Here is a 19,428-nt window from a genome sequence, read left to right on the forward strand (position 1 = left end):
GACGCTGATGTATGGAACAGTCTTATGGACTCTATGGGAGAGGGAGAGGGTGGGAAGATTTGAGAGAATGGCATTGAAACATGTAAAATATCATGTATGAAACGAGATGCCAGTCCAGGTTCAATGCACGATACTGGATGCTTGGGGCTAGTGCACTGGGACGACCCAGAGGGATGGTATGGGGAGGGAGGAGGGAGGAGGGTTCAGGATGGGGAGCACATGTATACCTGTGATGGATTCATTTTGATATTTGGCAAAACTAATACAATTATGTAAAGTTTAAAAATAAAATAAAATTAAAAAAAAAAAAGAAGTGTCCATCCGAACCTTTACCTTTTCACGTGCTTCTCTTGAGAACCAAGGGTGGACTCATTCAGGACAAAGTATGGCCAGGAGCTTAGGGAATGTTTCGGTTTGTGCTGTAAACTCCCGAGGCACACTGGAATCAGTTTTTAACTTGTATGAGCTGCGTAGAATGTCTTTTCGCAAAATGTACTTTCGGTTGATGGCAAAACGAGGGGAGAGTGCGAAAGCAAACTGCCAGGACCCAGAACAGTGTGACCCTGAGCCCTCTTCTGCTTCACAAAGTTCCAAGAAGCTAGATTATCTAAATCAGAAACTAGATTACTAGATTATAGAGGACACTTGGTGACACATCAGAACCAGAAGATGCAGTGACAGTAAGAGACAAAAATGGATGAAAGGGAATCTGCTGTAAACTTGATGCCCCTGGGGAGTCACCATCTGCACTCTCACCTGTGTGCTCACCTCCCCTCACCTGTGTGCTCACCTCCCCTCACCTGTGTGCTCACCTCCCCCTCACCTAGGTGCTCACTTCCCTCTTAACCTGTGTGCTCACCTACCCCCCACCTGTATGCTCACCTCCCGCTCACCTGTGTGTGTTCCTTCGTTTTCCTAATGAAATAATAGGCCTTTCTGTTTCTCTTCAGCTGGGACTGTCCCTACCGGCACACATGACCTATGTTCACAGCAGGACACCCACAGTGGCCTAGTGACCAGAAGCATTGTGTCCCTTGTCCCCCCATCTGGGTCCTTCTGCCCCTTGAAAACTTGCCTTTTCTCATCCAGACATGAGCCAGAGGAGCTCGTTGGTCCTCTGGGAACCACGGCCACTGCTGCTGCCTTTGTGTGGCAGGGGTTGCTGTTTGACTCCGCTGTGGAGAGGTTTGATCCTCCAGTTGGTTGTGAATCGCCGTGTTTGGGAACAGACTGTGACTCACACTTGGGTACGAGAGCAGGGGTGCTGTTCGGCCCTGAGTTCCAGCTGCCACCTTCACTTCAGGCACCACTTGAGTTCAGGGGCTTCCGACGTCTGCGTACTGAGTGAACGTCATCCTTGAAGGTCCAAGAAAATCACTGAGATGTGTCCTGAGGTTGCAGACAGGACCTCTTGTCTCAAACAGGTCTCATCCCGCAGAGGGTGCTGGCCTCATCTGTTCACAACAGCTTCTGGTCATCTAAGGAAAAACTCTTCTTTCACATGCTCACCCCTCCTCAAGTAAAGAGAGCTCTTCCCTGAAGACAAACTTCATGGTCCAGGGGGAGGGATGCAGTCCCCGTAGAAATACAAAGTAGAGGCGAGGTGAAGAATATACTTGTAAAAATATCGCTGAAAACCCACTAAATGACTTCCCACATGCTGGAGACAAAGGCCACTCGCTGAGACTCCTGGACAGAGGGCAGTGGGTGGGCCAGGGCCCTCCTTGTGGGTGAGGAGGGCAGAGAGGGTCCAGCCACCTGGCACAGGTGGGAGAACGGGGGGTGAAGCCAGCTGCGTCTCTTCCTTGGGGGGATGGAGGGATGGAGGCAGGAGGGGGTGGGAGGGGACCGCTCCCCTTCAACCTGTGAGAAGCAGCCGAGACGCAGGTCCACACCCGCCAGGTGTGCAGCCTCACCGGGCGCCTCACGGGGCGCCTCTGAGCAGTTTGCTGGCGAGGTGCGTTTGTGTTCCCAGGTGGTGTGTGGTCAGCCACGAGGTCTGCCGCTGCCGCTGCTGCCCGCGGGTCAGCTCCCTCCTCGCGGCCCGAGCGCCCTCTGCTGGGGCTCTTGCACCCACACTGCAGTCATCTGATAACAACTGCACTTCTGTCACTACAGAACATGGATAGGACAGTCCCAGGGGAAAGGAAAGACCACCACAGCTCTTGTGTGTATGTATGTGTGTGTGTGTGAGTCATTTAATTGACTAAAGGGATGATCTGGAGCAAGCCAGCCCCCGCCCGGGAGCAGGAAGGTGATGGACCGAGCCAAGCCCACCCTGGTACTGGCTAGAATGTGCTGGTGAAACTCCTGGTCCCACGAATATGTGATTTATTCTTATCCTGGTCTCCTCATTAAGAAGGAAGCCATCTTGGGTGTCAGCTCTGTGTTGAGTGGCCGTTTCCATGTGCGATTTATTGGAGGTAAAGAATGAAGATAAACTGCTCGTTGGAGTCAGATGTAGGCTGGTCTGGAGAATGACAGCAGGCAGGGACCCTTGAAGCAAACAGGGAGATTGTCCTCATAGTTCCTTTGCTGTAGCTCCCCGGGGGCTCAGATCCGGTGGAAAGCCAGCGTATTCTCAGGTGTGTCCGAGGCTTCATGTGAGTATTAAGGCACAGGCCGGACGCAACCCCTCAGCTGTTGCTAGTCTGAAATCATGGGTGGCTGTTGGAAGCGGGAACGAAAGAAAGCTTGAAAGAAACCGTCATGACGAGCCAACTTCTCTTTGAATTTTGAAAATAATTGCCTTGTTCTGATGGGACCAAAAGAAGCGGCCGCCGAACTTGTACTTTCTTCTGTCTTTTCTTTGTCCTGTTTTTATGTTTTGTTCCCATTCTGCCTTCAGGCAGTGTAGGGTGGTGGCAGTGCCTGTGTCTGTCACAATTTCATGCCTTTTTGTTACTAAGTAATAGTCCATCATATACCACGTTTTGTGTGTCCATTCATGTTTTGAGGGCCACTGGGTTATTTCCACCTTCTGGCTTTTGTGGCTAATGCTGCTGTGAAAACATTGCCCTACTGTGCTTCAGTCCCTGTTTCTGATTCTCTGGGGTGTATAGCCAGGAGTAGGACTGCAGGATCGTTACATGGTTAACATTTTGAAGAATGGCAGCCGCAGTGTTTTATATTCCCGCCAGCAATGTAAGAGAGTTCCAGTTTCTCTACATCCTCGTCATTACTTACAGTTTTCTGGTTTCATTTTTTGTTTTTGTCTACTTTTTTATAGTAGCCATTTTCACAGGTATAAGGTGGTATCTCATGGTTCTGATTGGTAGTTCCCTAATGATCAGTGATGTTGAGCATCTTTCTTGTGTGTTTATTGGCCATTTCTGTATCTTCTTTGGGAGAACATGTGCTCAAGTCCAAGTGTGCAGGGCCGAGTGTTGGCGTACCTTCTCCTAGCCCTGTTGTGCAAAACCCCACATATTTCTTTTTTTCCAAAAACTGACTCTTTGGGGGGTCATTATATTTTAGACTACTTGAATCAAATATGTGTCTCTTTAAAAGAAGAAATGTTTAATGATTTAGGGTAAAAAGTCAGGTGTCTTCTGGACATTCATTTTAAGGAAGGTTTTTTTTGAATTTGGCTTCTCTTGTTTGTTTTTAATTCTACCTTTGTTAAAAAAAAAAAAAAAAAAAACCAGGGAATTCATCATAAAATTGCTTAAGAATTGCACTTGATTTCCACGGGTCTTGATTGGAGATGGAAGAGAGGAAGCCAAGAGCTAGGAGGCCGCCTGCTGGCCTTGCTGGAGCATCAGTGGGTCTGAGTCCCCAGCACGGTGACCGTCTCCACACCGGGTGCTGGGACTGAGTCAGATGACCTTCAGCAGGACGCCGGGCACAGCCAGGCCACAGTGAGGAGGTCTGCAGCCCTTTCCGTTGAAGCCCCCAGGCATGGTTCAGGTCATTCAGGGTGAGATGTTTCCTGGAGGAGATGCCAGTTCACCAAAACGTGAAAAAGAGGTGAAAAGGTGAGAAAGAAAGAGGAAAGAGGTGAGAGTGAGGAGCAGCAAGTGCAGCCCCGAGAAACACCTGCCCCTCGGGGTTCGGGGGTTCGCAGCCCCAACAACGCTCAGTGAGAGGCATGAAGGTCGAGAGCTGCCCTGGGAGTGGCAGGTGGGGACGGAGGCCTCTTGCTTTGTTCTTTGTAGATCGAGAGAAACATTACGAAATGCTTTGGAAACTGTTCTGTCTTGTTCAGATAGGATTGGGGCAGGCGGGGGTCGATAAGACAGAGAAAGTATGAAGCTTTAAGAAATGTCTGGGAAGGAGCAACCCCCCCCCCCCAAAATTATAGGTGTTCTGCTCTCGGTGATTAAGTATAATCTGAAATGATTCCATGTAAATTGGGTGTTAAGGAATTCTCCGTGTTGGGTTGGGGCGGGGGGTGGGGGCTGCCCTGCAAAGCCCGCTCTGGATGGAGGCTTTGTTGCACATTCAGAAAAAACTTTCCTCCTTCCCTCCCCCAAGGGGAGGTTGAAACGTGAATTTGGAGATCAAAGCACAGAGCCGAGAAAATCCTCCTGCGATGACCAGTCCCAGAGGGGGAGTCCAGATGCAGCCTTTCCCTCCCTCCCTCCCTCTCTCCTTTTTGCCCTTTCCCTCCCTCTCTCCTTTTTGCCCTTTCCCTCCTTCTCTCCTTTTTCACTCTCCTCTTTCACTTTCATCAAGCGGCTCTTGGGTGCCCCCATCTCTGCCAGCAGCACCCCGGAACAAACGTCTCTCCACCCTCCCTCCACCACTCCTGATCCTTGCTCACCTCCTGGGCACCCACCGTCCTCGCCTGCCTAGGACGCACAGGCATGAATGACTTGGGTTGGGTTCCGCAAAGCAGAGCTTGAGACCGTACAGACATGGCAGGGGAGAAGCTGGCCCGAGGCCAGCCCCTACCGGGCCCACAGGGGTGCTGGACCATGAACCCACACCCAGCTGGAGGGATGGCACTTCCGTGCCCCCCACATCGGAGGTCCCCCAGCTTTGCCACCTCTAGGGACACAGAGTACCCTTGGCATTTCTGGAGGACAAGTTCATGTTCCTCTGAAGGGCAGTTCCCCCAAGGGGCAAGCTTGAGCTTAATGTCATGAAAAGGATAATTCTTCCCTGTCGTTGCCCATTTTCAACAAAAGGAGTTAGTTTAACAATTTCCTCAAATAATGACAGACAGGCTTTTCCTGACATTGTCCTTTTTATCATTATCACCAACCCAGTGCTGGGTACCCGGCCGGCAGCCAGCAGGGCCACACGGGAGCTCAGGGCAGAGCCAGCCTCAGGCTGCGCAGTGCCCTTGGCACCCATTCCAGGGAGACCAGGGGTGGGGGTCCACCTGGTCAGCGCTCCCTCCACTGACACAGGATCCCTGGCGTCGGCTGTGTGAAGGAGTTTCAAGTGCTGGGCGTGTGCTCGTCAAGGCCACCCAAGAATGTGGTTGACACATGAGCCGTAAGGCTAAGGAGGGGTGGCTGTCAGGGCAGCACGTAACTTCCTGGTGGTGCCAGTTGGTATTGTGTGGCCACAGCCCCTGGTCCCACGGCCCCCGGCGTCCCCACACCCAAGGGCCCAGCCGGCACAAGTAAGGTCCCCACGGGCAGAGCTGCGAGCGGCCGGAGCTGTGGCAGTGCTGCTGGCCCCTTGCCCAGGCTTTCCTTCCTCTCACCTCCGTGGGAAGCTGGCGTCTGGGGGTCCTGGCTGCTGCCCTGTTACCCATCTGCTGCTCCTTATCCCCAAATTTAGGGCCTTTTCACAGCCTTGGTGCAGGCCATGTTCCCCTGTGGAGCCCACCCCTCTCGCTGGCCTGGAGACTCTCCCAGGCCTCCCGCCCCTACGGGTCAGCGTGTGAGGCTCTGACCTCTAGCATCCTGCAGCTGAGTCTGACCTGGAAGGATTTTTGGGACCTCCAGCCCCTCGTGGCCTCATCATGAGGGCCTGCAGAGCCGAGGGTGGGACAGTGAGGCATACCCAACAGGCACTGGGCTGCTCCTCTCTGGGGACCCCAGTTGAAACAAGTGTATGTGTCCTGCCCAGGGCACCGTGTCCACCTGTGCCCACGCAGACGGGGCTCCCTTGGCGCGCTCAGCCCCACACAGTGTCCGCCCACTCCTTTCCCGTCACAGTGGATGCCTGCAGCCGGGTGTGCCTGCACGTGTGTGAGCAGAGCACAGGCACAAGCTGGATTCCCTCTGGTCAGTCCTGCCCCTCAAGCTCACCCACTCACCCACTGGGCAATCGCTGAGCCCCGTGGTGAGCAGGACACCGCTGGATGCCGTGGTGCCAGGGCACTGCAGGATGGGCACCCCTGCCCTGTCATGGGAGTCTGGGTGGCGCCAGGTTTGCTGACTGCCCTGTGGGATGACTGGCACCTCAGACACAAGGGACGGGGTCTGAGTCAGAGGCGCCTCTTGGCCAGACCTGGGCTGGACATAGCGCTGCCCAGACGGCAGCAGTAGGCCCTGGGAGATCCGAGCAGTGGTTCTCAGGGCCAACACTGGCTGCTCAGCAGTCGAGGGAGGCACATGGGTGCTGCCCGGCCCAGATCTACCCCCAAGTTGGGAGCAAGATGAGGGATTCTGCAGCAGCTGGGCCCCCAGGTGGGCCAGCAGCTGGCCGGGGCAGCGTGTGCCCGGTTGCCAGGCCAGACTCTCCTGCAGAGAAAACCAGTCCAGCCACCAACACCTTTCCTCCACTACGACAACATCGGAAGTGGCTCAGCAGGTGTTTCTGGAACCAGGAAGCACGGTAAATTGGGCCCCGTCCACATGGGATGAGTGTGGATGTGTGTGAACAAAGCTGCTGGCCCTGCTTGGGCATCCTATGGGCAGAACTGCCCACGGAGAGCTCTTGGCTATGGTGTCTCAGTTCAGCATCACCCGTGTGGACGGACATGCGTATCCTCTGTGTTGTCTGTGCTGGAGGCATGTTGACAGAACCCCCCACCCCACCCCGAGGGGGACGTCATGAGGCCACAAGGCCACAGAGCGCAGAGACGTGTGAGGACACGTGGGGTGTCGTGGTCAACACGGTCTCAGACACAGAGCTGCTTCTAAACCTGCTGTAAACCCTTTGTTTCTCTCTCATTTTAGGGGGAACCCAAGCGTTCTGCATTTCATTCTCATGTCAAGTCAGTTTTATATCAAACGAGTATCAATTTTCTACTCAAAATACTTTAAAAAGTGTGCCCATGGTAGGCTGTAGTGTTTTCTTGCTTAATTCCATTTACTAAGTGACTTTTTAGTGTTTTAGTCCCAGGGGAAGCACTGACCACATATCTGTGAATGGATGTGGGCCTTCTCTCCCTGTTCTCTCTGATTAGGATTTGAGATTTTAAGGCCTGTCTGAAATCTATTAATTCCACCCTAGATCCAGTTCCGCCCTAGATTCAGATTTAGCGGGTGGGCCTTGTTCCTCATTCCTGGTGCTGGACAACTCAGAGAAATAGGTGATGGTTGAGCATGGGCGAGAAGGGTTGATGAATCCGATGGCTTCCCTGGGCCATATGTAGCCAGTTTTCGTGTGATGGTTTGTGAGTGAAGGGGTTCCCGAGCCTGTGGTCATCTGTCCTGCAATAATTCCAGAAAGTTCAGTGATTCAGACTGATTCAGGCCCCTCAGGGCCTATGAGATGGCCGACCATTGCAGATCAGCTGCGGAGACCTGACCCTTGGACTCCTTGAACCAGCCACACATGAGAACATTTCCCAGCAGCGTCCTCATCAGCTGCTGCGTATTCACATGCTGGAAACCTTGGTGCCTTTTTTGAAAGAGCTGCTGGCAAATCTCTCTGGAACTTTGAATGATTCCTTCCATCATTCCTCCAGCCCAGCACTGGAGCTGCAAGTGGAAAACATTTCCAGGACATGGAGGTTTCCATGGGTTCAGTCTGGAGGTCAGATGCCAAGGTGGACAGGCCCCACCTCATGGAGTAAGACACCATGGATAACACAGCAGTGCCCACTGCGCATGCGGGCACTGGGGCTGGCAGGACCGGGGAGGCCTGCTCTGGGCCCTGGGTGACTGTCCCTTTGGGGGCCAGTATGCAGTCCACAAACAACACGCCTGACCCAAGGAGGGTTCACTGGGTGCTGCTGCTGTGACGACTCAGCCATGAAACTGGAGGAAATAGGTCCAAATCTTTGCCTCTTGGCTAGCAGCTGCTCCATAAATCTGCATTCAGAGCCCTCATCCTGGATGTGGGGTTTGTGGGACCCCAGACACCCCTGGGCCGGTGTCCTTACTGGGGACATGTGTGGGGGGTCCCAGTGGCAGCCATGAAGGACCGTGACCCCGAGGGCTCTGCTCCCTCTTCCAGCTCTGGGGGTGGTCCTCTTGCATCACTCCCTCCACACCAGCCCTGGACCGAGCACGGCTGCCTGTGGCCTTTCTGGCTTCTCTTACCTTCTGGTCGTGGTATCTCCACCACTTAGGCCATCCAACAGACACTTAGTTGGTTCTAGTTATTTACTGCTGCTTAACCAGCGACTCCATTGGAGAAGGAAATGGCAACCCACTCCAGTGTTCTTGCCTGGAGAATCCCAGGGATGGGGAAGCCTGGTGGGCTGCCATCTATGGGGTCGCACAGAGTCGGACACGACTGAAGTGACTTAGCAGCAGCAGCAGCAGCAACCAGCGACTCCAAACTTAGGGCTTGCAACAGTTTGCTGTCAATGGTCATGGTTTGTGGATTAAGTGGGCAGTCGAGTTTCTTGGGCTTATGGTGGGCTGGGGACATCTGTGGCATTTTTCCTGCTTCCCCCCAGATCAGGCACCTGGTCTCCTTGGCTGGAACATCTGAGAATTTGTCCATTTTATCTGGTCATTGAATTTACTGGTGTAAACTTAACAATGTTCCTTTACTTCCTTATTAATGTCTGTAGTTTTGTAAAAGTGACATGTTCTTTTATTTCTCATATCGATCATTTGTATCTACTTTTGATAAGGTAGATATTTATCAATATCACGTGTTTTTTTGAAGATCAAGCTTCTGGTTTTATTGATGTTCTTGATCATTTTCTATTTCACAGATGTCTGTTCTTGTATCTGTTCTATCCTTTTTCTGTTTACTTTGCTATTTTCCTCTCTACTTAAGGTAGAAGCTTAGGTCATTGATCTGAGACCTTCTTTTCGAATATAAATGTTTCAAGCTATAAAATCTTCTCTATTGTTCTGACTGCTTCCCACGATTTTAATATATTGTTCTTTTCATTTTCCTTTGGCTTAAAATATTTTCTAAGTTTCTTTTTTTTTTTTTTTCTCTTCAACCCATGGAAATCTAGAAATACTTTGTTTTAATTTCCAAATATTTGGTGGTCCTACCAAAGCAGCAGGCAATGCAGGAGGGAAGGCTGGTGCTCACAAATTCCACAGCTGCCCAGGCCTGACCCTCGGCCAGTCTGGTGATGGCCTCGCTCTTTGCTGACTAAACTCCTTCCCTCCCACCGGTGCTGCCCATTGTCTGAACTAGCCTTTGCTGTTTCTGTGCATTTCCTGCTACCTCATGGCCCTATGCCACTTAAAGAATGGATTGACAGACTTCCCTGGTAGTCCAGTGGCTAAGACTCCATGCTCCATTCAGGGGGCCCAGGTTCGATCCCTGGTCAGGGTACTGGGTCCCCCTAAGAGTTCTCCTGCTGCAGCTTAAAAAGATCCTGCATGCCACATCACAGATTGAAAATCCCACATGCTACAGCTAAGACCCAGCACAGCCAAATAAATAATTTAAAAAGAGAAAAAGCAACTCTGAAAATACACTGTTTTTAAAAAGAAAGGAGAAGAACGTATTGAACTGTTTGGGGACAGATACTTAGAAATATGATGTGATGCAGTGGAAGTTGACACAACATTGTGGATCAACTATACTTCAAATTAAAAAAGAAAGAAGATGAGTCACAAATGGAAGCCAAAATACAATTTTAAAAAATTTAGTAGTTACATTAAAAAGGTTTAAAAACAGATTAACTATAATAATATCTTCTTTAGTCTAATGTATACACAGTATTATCCTTTCAACATGTGATCAATATGAAAATGTCAGTGAGATATTTTACATGCTTTTTTTCATACCAGGTCTTCAAAATCTGATGTGCATTTTACACTCAAAGCCTCATTTCATGCACCCGTGTGTCTGGGGACTGGGTCTGTTTTCTCTGGTCAGTCCCACAACCGGGGGAAACAGCTGGAACATCAGGTGTGCAGCTGTGGAGTCACTCACCAGAAAATGCGTCTGGAGTTTTGGCAAGTCAGCGTTGAAAACAGGAAGCTCTGTTTTGCTTTATAATGGTTTCCAAATAATAGTGTGAAATCAGCTTTTTTTCTGACTGTTGGGAAATTACGGAGCACGTTTGTTGGCACTGATGTTTTTGTATTTGCTGTATAATGCTGAGTCCAGAGGGCCTCAGGGGCCCTTCTGTGGCGTTTGTTGGCTGTAGGCCTGGCTTCACAGACCTTTCAGACCCCCTCCCAACCCCCAAGGATACCCCCTCAAACACCCAGATGCTGAGATGCTGGGAGTCACAGGGCTCAGGTCTGTACTGATGGCTTCAGGACGCTCATGCCAGCAGCTTGCTGCGTGGCAGCAAAGATTTTGTTAAAGACTTTTTAAGTTTGTGTCTTTGTACCTCGACTGCAGGCACCACTAACCTTATCTCTGTCGCTAGTGGTTAAAACTCCCATTTTTAGGATTCCACACAAATAAAACGGTAATGGCTGCACTTGGCTGACGTTCACCTGTGTTGCGTGCGCATCGGTTGCTCTTTTGCTGGGGGCGCGTGTGTTGCGTCTGCACTATGGCGTCCTGCCATACATGGTTGATGCATAATGTTTAGGCTCTAATGTGTTTTGTCTGCTCTAAAGAAAGCCGCTTGGAACATTCGTGGACAGGTTTTGTGTGGTGTGTGCCCAGGAGCGGAGCGACTGGTTGTGCAGAAGGTCTGAGCACCTGCTCAGCTGCTTTGCAAAGTGGTTCTGTCTCACTGTCCTCCCCGAAACCTGTGCGATTTTCACTTGGTGGTGTCAGTCTTTTTAATTGCAGCAACATGAGGGTGTAGTGTGTTTCCTCACAGTTAAAACTTCATTCCCCTGTCCCAGCTAGATAGCAGGAGGGCCCCTCCCCATCTCCTCACCCCTCCCACCCCCAGGTGTAATCTCTGAAAAGGTCTGTAAACATCTGACAGATGTCCCCTGGGGATTGGGGGTTACACTGGAAATGTTACTTTAAATGGAAAAAGTGTCTTTGCGGATGTGATGAAGGACTTCGAGACTGCCCTGCCATCGTAAGTGTCCTTATAAGAGGAGTCAGAGGAGATTTGACCCAGACAGATAAGACACCAAGCCACTGACTGTGAATACAGGAGAGGGGCCCTGAGCCAGGGAGGGTGAGTGGTGCTGGTGGCCTTCAGAAGCTGGAACCATGGTCCCCCTGCCTCTGAATGGAGCAAGGCCCTGCTGACACCCCGATTTCACACTGCGAGACTCACTTAGAACTTCTGGCCTCCAGGACTTTAAGAAAATAAACCACTGTTGTTTTAAGTCACTAAGTTTGTGGTAATTTGTGACAGCAACCACAGGAAACCAGTATAGTTACTGCAAGAAATAAGCCTTAAGTGAATGGGGAGATGCACGGTGCTCATGGTGGAGGACTCAGTGTTGCTGAGATGTCTGTCTTCCCCAGACTGATCTGTATGTTCATCATGATCCCAGTTGATATCACAGCAGGGTTGTTTGTTGTTGTTGTTTTTAATGGAAATTGACAAACTCATTCTAAAATTTGTTGGAAATGCAAAGGATTTAGAATAGTCAAAAGTTCATCCGAAAAAGAACAAGGTTAGGGAACAAGCACTACCCAACCTCAAGGCTAATCCAAAGTGTGCTGGCATAAAGATAGATCAAAGGGACGGAGTAGAGTCCAGAATTGACCTGTGTGTGCACAGACAACTGATCTTTTATCAAAGTGCAAATGCAGTTCAGTGGGAAAAGAGCATCATCTTCAAACAGATGGAACACATGGATATCCATATGCAATAGAATTGAACTTTAAAACTTCACACTATGTGTGAAAATTAACTCAAAATGGATCCTAGAACGAAATGTAGAACTTAAAACTGTAAAAATTCTAGAAGAAAACTTAGGAAAAAAAATCTTTACATCCTTGGGTTAGGCAAAAAAGTTCTCAGATAAGATACCAAAATCACAATTAATAAGAGGAAAAAAATGGGTCAATTGGAATTCAAGAACGTTGGAAACTTCTTTGAAAGACATTGTTAAGAGAAGGAAAAGACAGGTCAGGGGAATGGGAGAAAATATTTGCAGATAATTTCTGATAAAGGGCTTGTGCCCAGAGCTCTGTAGGGCTCTCAAAGCTGAATGATAAGAAAATAAACGTCCCCCCAAAAAATGGGCCAATGATTTGAATAGATGCCTCATCAAATAAGGTATATGGATGGCAAATTAGTTCAGCGTGGTTCGCCATCAGAAAAATGTTACATCCTCAGTGAGATACCAGTGCAAACCTGTCAGCAGGTCCAGAATAAAAAGGCTGGCCATCCCACGTGTTTTTGCAAGAATGTGGAGCAACGGGAACTCACACTGCTGCTGGTGGGAACTCAAATGATCCAACCACTCTGGAAAACAGTTTAGCAGATTTTTTAGAAGCTGTCCATTCAACTGCCTTTTCATCCAGTCATCCCCTCCGGGTGTTTACCTGAGAGAAACAGAAGCCTAGAGACTTAAACCCAGATGCTCGCCACATAAACTAGGAGCAGCCCGCATCCAACAGGCAAAAGGGAAAACAGCTGTAGTTCAGAGCGAACAGATGGTACTGAGTGCAAGAAACCAGCAAAGACTGCATGACTCGGTGAAATCCTGGTAAACACAAGTAATTTACTTGTGATAGCAAGCCAATCAGAGAATCCCCTGGTGGTCCAGTGGTTACAATTCCACACTTCATTGCCAAGGGCCAGGGTCTGATCCCTTTTTGGGGAACTAAGATCCTGAAAGCAGTGTGTGCCCGCCCCCCAAAAAAGCAAGTTAGCAATTGCCTGGGGGAGGGAGGTGGGAAGCTCACCCCGGGGGACGGACAAGGGCACAAGGAAGCTGGGGATGGGGTGGTTGGGTGTGTAAGCTTTGGTCACATTCATCAAACTTTAAATATGTACCATGTGTTGCGTGTTGATCATGCACAACAAAATTGTAAGTCATTGGAGTCGTCCCTCATGCAACTAAGGGAAGACGTTAGTGGGCAGCCAGGTTTGTAGTCTGGAGCTTGGGGTCAATTAGAGATGAGTGGTCATTGCTGATGGGCTCCTGGGTGCGAATGCCTGTGGCTCAGGGCTCGGGAGCACTTGCCACTGGGGGACAGGGCAGAGCTGGAGGTCTGAGAATGGGGTGGACCTGTCCTGGACTGAATGCCCATGTCCTCCATCCTTGTCTTGAGGTCCGGAACCCTCAATGTGATGGGACTAGGAGACGGGGCCTTTGGGAGTGACTGGGGTCAGCTGAGGCCGTGAGGGTGGGTCCTGTGATGGGATCAGACGCCAGAGCTCTTGCTGCCATGTGGGGCCACACGGAGAAGGCCGCCTGCAGGCCAGGAAGAGGCCCCACCAGACCGGGCCCTGAGCTGTGGTGTGAGTCGCCATCCGCGTGAGCCTCTCAGCAGCTGCAGCCAAATGAAGTGGCGCAGGGGAGCAGGGCCTGTGTGTACTATCCAAACGTTCAGCTTGGTGGTCTCCGGGCCGAGTGTGTGTTGTCAGAATCAGGAGCACACGCCGGTCACTCTAAGCCAGTGCCGTGGCTGGACACGGCGCCCAAGCTCAGAGGTGTGGGTAGGCATGGCTGTAACCAGGCCCAGCATGGGGACCCTAGCCCTCCTCCCAGGGCCTTGCCTGAGACACCCTCACCCGCTGAGGCTGCTGCACTGCCGCGCGGGGGAGCTTGTGTTCTGGGCTGAGAAGGGTGGGCCCGGTGCCCGCCCTGCGCCCCTAATGAAGGCGGAAGTGAGCTGACTTCAGTACTGCCGCTGCTGCTAAGTTGCTTCAGTCGTGTCCGACTCTGTGTGACCCCATAGACGGCAGCCCACCAGGCTCCCCGTCCCTGGGATTCTCCAGGCAAGAACACTGGAGTGGGTTGCCATTTCCTTCTCCAATGCAGGAAAGTGAAAAGTGAAAGGGAAGTCGCTCAGTCATATCCGACTCTTTGCGACCCCATGGACTGCAGCCTACCAGGCTCCTCCGCCCATGGGATTTTCCAGGCAAGAGTACTGGAGTGGAGTGCCATTGCCTTCTCCAGACTTCAGTACAGGAGTCTTCAATTCCTGCAAATCTCCCTTGCAGGTGGTGGGCTTGCCCTCAGGGTCCGCCTGCCCAAGGCTGTGGGATGCATGTTGTCTATGTGTGTAGGCGTGTGCGTGTGTGAGGGGCTTGTCTGGGTTGAAGGCTCTCTGCCCAGAGTCCAGGGCAGAGAGAGGCAGATGTTTGGGTCTCCCTGGAGACCCCTTTGCTCCTGGGTGCTGCCTCCTTCTCCCTCCCTGCCTCAGACTCAGTGCAGGCAGTACAGCGAGGGAGGGAGGGGGGCCCAGTCCCTTTTTTATTTTCCCCACATCCTTCGTGCCCCAGGGTGTCAAGGGAAAGAGCCCTGTGTTCTGGTCTCTAGTTATTGTTGGCAGAACCTCCATGGCCCAGGCCAGGTGTTGTGGCTACAGGCAGGGCGAATCCCAGAAAGCCAGGAACCCCTCTCCACTCCTTGTGGGCTGGCAGGACCAGCCTGAGCTCGTGGGAGCAGTGGAGGCAGAATCGTGACCATGCCAGGGAGCTGGCCCTGAGTCCTGCTGACCTGCTTGACCCACACTGGGGCCTGGCCATGTTTCACATCCAGGAACACGTGACCTGAGTGCAGGAAGTGGCCACAACAGGCCATTCATTGAAGAAAGGGTTGTTTTTCTTCTAAGACAGTTTTGCTCAAGGTTTCTTATAATGAGTCCCTGGGGTTTTAGAGGTGGGATATGCTCATTAAGCCTACAACACCTTCTCCCGAGGGCTCCACGGCTCCCGTGGTCAGGGGCTGATCTGGACAGGACCTCAGCCCCCTGCTCTGCTGCAGGACAAGGAAGGGGCACCCACTGGCAGCCTCAGGTGACAGACGGGGGCACCTGTACACAGAGGGGCTCACACGCTACACTTCACACACCAGGTTAAGACACGACATTCCTTCACCTACACACAATTCAAACAGTGACTAGAACTGATGACTGGCAAATTTCTAAGAGGATTGTTAAGACCCTCACGAGTTCTGTCTTGCTGGAAACCACATTTAAAACTCAGAACCCACACGTCAGCAGCCGCTCCACTTCTTAAGCCCACGGTGGGGTGGGGTGCAGGGGGGATCCCATGTCAATCACCAAGCCCTAGTCACCACAGCAGCCTCGCCCCTTCCCTATATCACCAAAGAGAAAGTTCCACAAACAGGTTCCCCCAGCCACCTGTGGTCGGTGAGGCTCCTGAGTGAGCAGAAAGCTTGAGAGGCGGGGGCTAGGCAGGGAGTAGTCTCTGGTGGAAGTGTCTCGAAGCAAAAGTGCAGAAGACAGGCTTGCTCGGGGCTGAGCGAGCTTGGCAGGTGAGGGCTGCGTGGAAGGGGTGGGCTGTCCCAAGTGACTGTCTGCTGCTGGGTGTTCACAAACCACGTACAAGTACAGAAGAAACTTGTCCCAGGCACAGAGCGTGGGGGTCTGTCCGTCCCATTCTGTTCCAGCTTAGCTTCTGGGCGTGACTCCCTGTCCCCAAGACGTGCTCACAGCCTCACACTGTCCCTGATTTGGGTGCAGGTCGGGCCTGACGTCAGGCAGGTTCTCACAGAGTCCATGGCACAAGTGCAGACTTTATAACCTAGTAGAAATAAAGAGCTCGGAGCCCCCAAGCCCAGCCACCCCCAGTCAGGCAGACAAAGCCCCCGTGGTGGACACGCAGCTCCTCTCTGTCGTCGCTCTTCCTTTCAGGCGTTCCTTTGCATTAGGGTGTAGGTGAAGCTCGATCAGGGAGTGATTAGAGCACAGCCCCAAGGAGCTGGGGTGGGGATCCCCCCTGCCTGTCCGCCTGGGGAGCCGGACACCACTGATCTGCCTCTAGAGCCACTTGACCTTTGTACTGACAGGGAAGGGCCATGCACGGTTTATCACTTTCTGAGTGACTTTCTGGGAGATAACCCGAGGGGTTGTGTGACAACTGTTCTTCTCTGTTAATTGTGTCGGTGCTAATTGTTTCCAGGTGTTTACCTCCAACGGCCCCACCGTGATCATGCCCACCTGGTTCTGCTCCCGAGCCTGGTTCGCCCACGTGGGCCCGTTTGATGAGGGCGGGCGGGTAAGTGTGGTCCATGGATCCCTCCTCTGGGCACGCGGGGAGGGGCTTTCAGGGCCTTCCCGGCGCTCCCTGGGGCTGCGTGTGGGTGCTGGGCCTCCCCGGGAGCAGCAGGTTTCTGTGTGAAGACCATGGGCGTCTGCTCTGGGCTCACACCCACGCGGCCACCTCATCCTGGTTTAAGGGCTGTTTGTGGGAAAACGCAGGACACGGGCAGTGCCGCCCTGCCACCCTGGGCGGCAGTGGGAGAGGAGCGCCCCTCGCTCCCCTGAGGGTGGCGGCCCCGGAGCACCGGGGGCGAGCTGGCCTGGGCCTCCCCCGCAGGGCAGGACCCACGCTGGCCTCTGGCTTAGAAACGGGGACACAGACCCCGACCTTCTGTCCCTCCTCGACGGCCTTAGAGGGAACACTCCGACGGAACACTCGGTCAGAAGGTAAATCAAGGTTGATTAGTTTGCTTTCCTTTAAGTCTCCTTAAATTGGCTTTGAGACGTGTGTTCTGGTCTCGTGGTGGATGGAGCCCGTGGGCCAGACGTGTTAACGCCCATCAGGCCAGAAGGTGGGGGTGACGCAGGCCCAGGCTCACCATCTGCCCCAGGACCTTGGCCCCCGTCCAGCCCGCTCACAGTCTTCTCTCCACTTTGGAGGGGACTGTCACCCACTGCCAGGGGCCCAGGGGATCCTTGGCTTGGGGCCCCCTCCTCCCGGACCCCACCCAGCATTTCTCTGACCACCCCCCAGGGAGAGGCCGGCTCCTCAGTTGCCCCCTGCGCTGGACCCTGGCCAGACAGTCCCTCCCATAACTACCCAGACATGCCCTCCGTGCTGGTCTTGCGTGTACAAACCAGGGGCCCAGCCCGCCTGTCCTCAGGACTGGCCAGACTGGGGAATGTCTGCGCCTCAGCTCCACTGGCCTTCCCTGTCCTCGAGGGTCTCGTGAGCGCGTAGCCACACTCTGCCCAGGGACTCCCACTGGGGGCTGCAGGGGGCCAAGGCCAGAGAGATGGCGGAGTGTCCTCTCTGCCAACAGATTCTCCTTGAAATCAAAGCATGGGGGGAGCAAAGGGACACACCATGAGTCTCCCCACCACTAAGCAGGTGCTGCAAAAGCCGCTCTCACTGGTGCTGAGTCCAAGCACCTGTTCTCATTCCTCTGCGGCAAGTAGCTCCAAGATGGTCATCAGGAGGCATTCCCTAAATTGCAGCCATGACCAACTTCAGGACGGGAAGTGCGTCAGGCCTCTTAGCACAAGTTAATTCTTCCTGGAGAGACAGCTGCGGAAGGAAAGAAAGTCCATCCCTCTCTTTGTACAGGAATCGGGGCTCAGGGACCAAGGACCTGGGCTGGGCTGGGGCCGTGGCTGCAGCAAGTGAGGGATGTGGCATGAGGAGGGGGTCACAGATGGCCGTGAAGCCCACCTCCAGGTGAGGACATGAGGTGTTTCCTGGTTCCTTCAGGCCCTCCCCCAAGAAAACAGGTTGAGCTGAAGAGTTCTTTGTGGAATGCATTTGAGGGAGCACCATGTGCTGGGGGCTGGTCCTCAGCTGGTTGTCCCAGTCCGGGAGGCTGCAGCTCTCACCCAGAAGGGAAGAACAGGGAACTGGAGCCGCCGGGACAGTTGAGGTGCTAAAGGTCCCAGAGCAGGATGGGATAAACGAGGACGAAGCAGGCATGAGCTGAGCCCACAAGGTGCTCAGGTCTTAAATCCGGAAGATGCACTCCCAGAGTGAGGTGGAAGGGAGGAGGAGAGTTGGAGGAGGGCGCGGGACGGCACCCAGCTTGAGGGGTCTGGATGTTCCCAGGAGACAACTGTTTCAGGCCCTTAAACCAAAAAGAAAGTGACCAAAATGGTGTTTGTTGGTTCAGAACAGAGCTCTTCTGAGGGCGGGGATGGCCCGGAGTGGGTCGTGGTTGCTCAGAAGAGCTGCTACCCGGCACGGCAGACACTTTTCAGAAGTGCCTTTGCACCCGTTGGAAAGATCCTCAGGCTTGGAGTCGCCGTGTGGCTTATGAGCTGCCACCCCCTCTCTGGAGGTGGGGGCCCCAGGCTCCTTTGCATTTTAGCCATTCTGACTGGAGTTGTGTGGTTTCCTGTTGTATTTTAGTCTACATTTTCTAGATGACTTACAATGTTGAGCAATTTTTCATGTGCGGATTGGCTGCTCCTATGTTTTATGCAGCATCCAGTTTTTTTGCCCGGTTTTGGGTGGAGCATCTTATTTATGTGGCCAGGGAGGTCTCAGTTGCGGCACACAGGATCTACCATCTTTGTTGAAGCACGTGGGATCTTTAGTTGCAGCACTCAGACTCTGTGGGATCTAGTTCCCTGAACAGGGATCGAACCCAGGCCCCTGCATTGGAAGCCTGGAGTCTTAGTCGCTTGATCTGATGCTTCCAGCGCAGGGGGCCTGGACCGCCGGAGAGATCCCTGTGGAGTCGTCTTGTTGAGGTGTTGGTGTTCCGGGTCAGATGCGTGCTCGTGGGTATTTCCGCCCATCCTTGGTCTCTGTGTTCTGGGATCTTCCCTCACTCCCACCTATGCTCGCCCCGGTTCTGTCCCGAGGATGTCAGGGCAGCGAGGCTGGGCGTCCACCTCTGTTTTGTGGGTGTCATCTCCCTGCCCCAGCACCCCCCGCTCTGAGCCTGGGCCTCACAGGTGCTGCAGAGGTTGGCCTCTCAGACACCCAAAGCCAGAAGCTGGCATCTTCTCTCGTGCCTTAGAAACCTCTCTTGGTATCAAAGAAAGTTTGTATTTTGTCATCTCTGTATCGAATGCCCTTAATTCCATATGCTCTTCTTAAACCTTTCCTGCTCAGCTTTTTGTGTTTGTTTTTGAAAGTATTCTGACTCCTACCTGTTGCTTGAATGGCAGTCAAGCCTATTCCCTCTCTCTCTCTCCTGATTTTGATGTGGGATTTCTGCTCACATCAGAAGGTGGGCCCCATGCTGAGTCCCCAGGTGCCTGTCCGAGTCCCTGGACTCAGCCTCACACGTCAGGCTTCCCCACGTCTGAAGGGCCATGGCGTTCCTTGTTCCTGCACATTGACGCTGTGGTTTTGGACACACAAAGGAGGGATGGACTGCACAG

General features: G+C 52.7%; 1 protein-coding gene across 6 annotated transcripts in view; it reads left to right on the forward strand.

Moving 5' to 3' along the window:
• Positions 1–19,428, forward strand: part of B3GNTL1 (UDP-GlcNAc:betaGal beta-1,3-N-acetylglucosaminyltransferase like 1) — a 131,620-nt gene that overhangs the window by 66,059 nt on the left and 46,133 nt on the right. For 5 of the 6 annotated variants that reach the window (XR_011562120.1, XM_070773835.1, XM_070773836.1 and 2 more), the window contains one exon: positions 16,247–16,342. The exons of the other annotated variant lie outside the window; for it this stretch is intronic. Coding sequence is in view for 4 of the 5 variants with exons in the window: in XM_070773835.1 (XP_070629936.1) it covers positions 16,247–16,342 (96 nt within the window). In the remaining variant the exon portion in view is untranslated. The remainder of the gene's footprint in view (positions 1–16,246; positions 16,343–19,428) is intronic. 6 annotated transcript variants of the gene reach the window in all.

Source organism: Bos indicus, chromosome 19, assembly GCF_029378745.1.
Source record: "Bos indicus isolate NIAB-ARS_2022 breed Sahiwal x Tharparkar chromosome 19, NIAB-ARS_B.indTharparkar_mat_pri_1.0, whole genome shotgun sequence".
Classification (NCBI taxonomy): Eukaryota; Metazoa; Chordata; class Mammalia; order Artiodactyla; family Bovidae; genus Bos; species Bos indicus.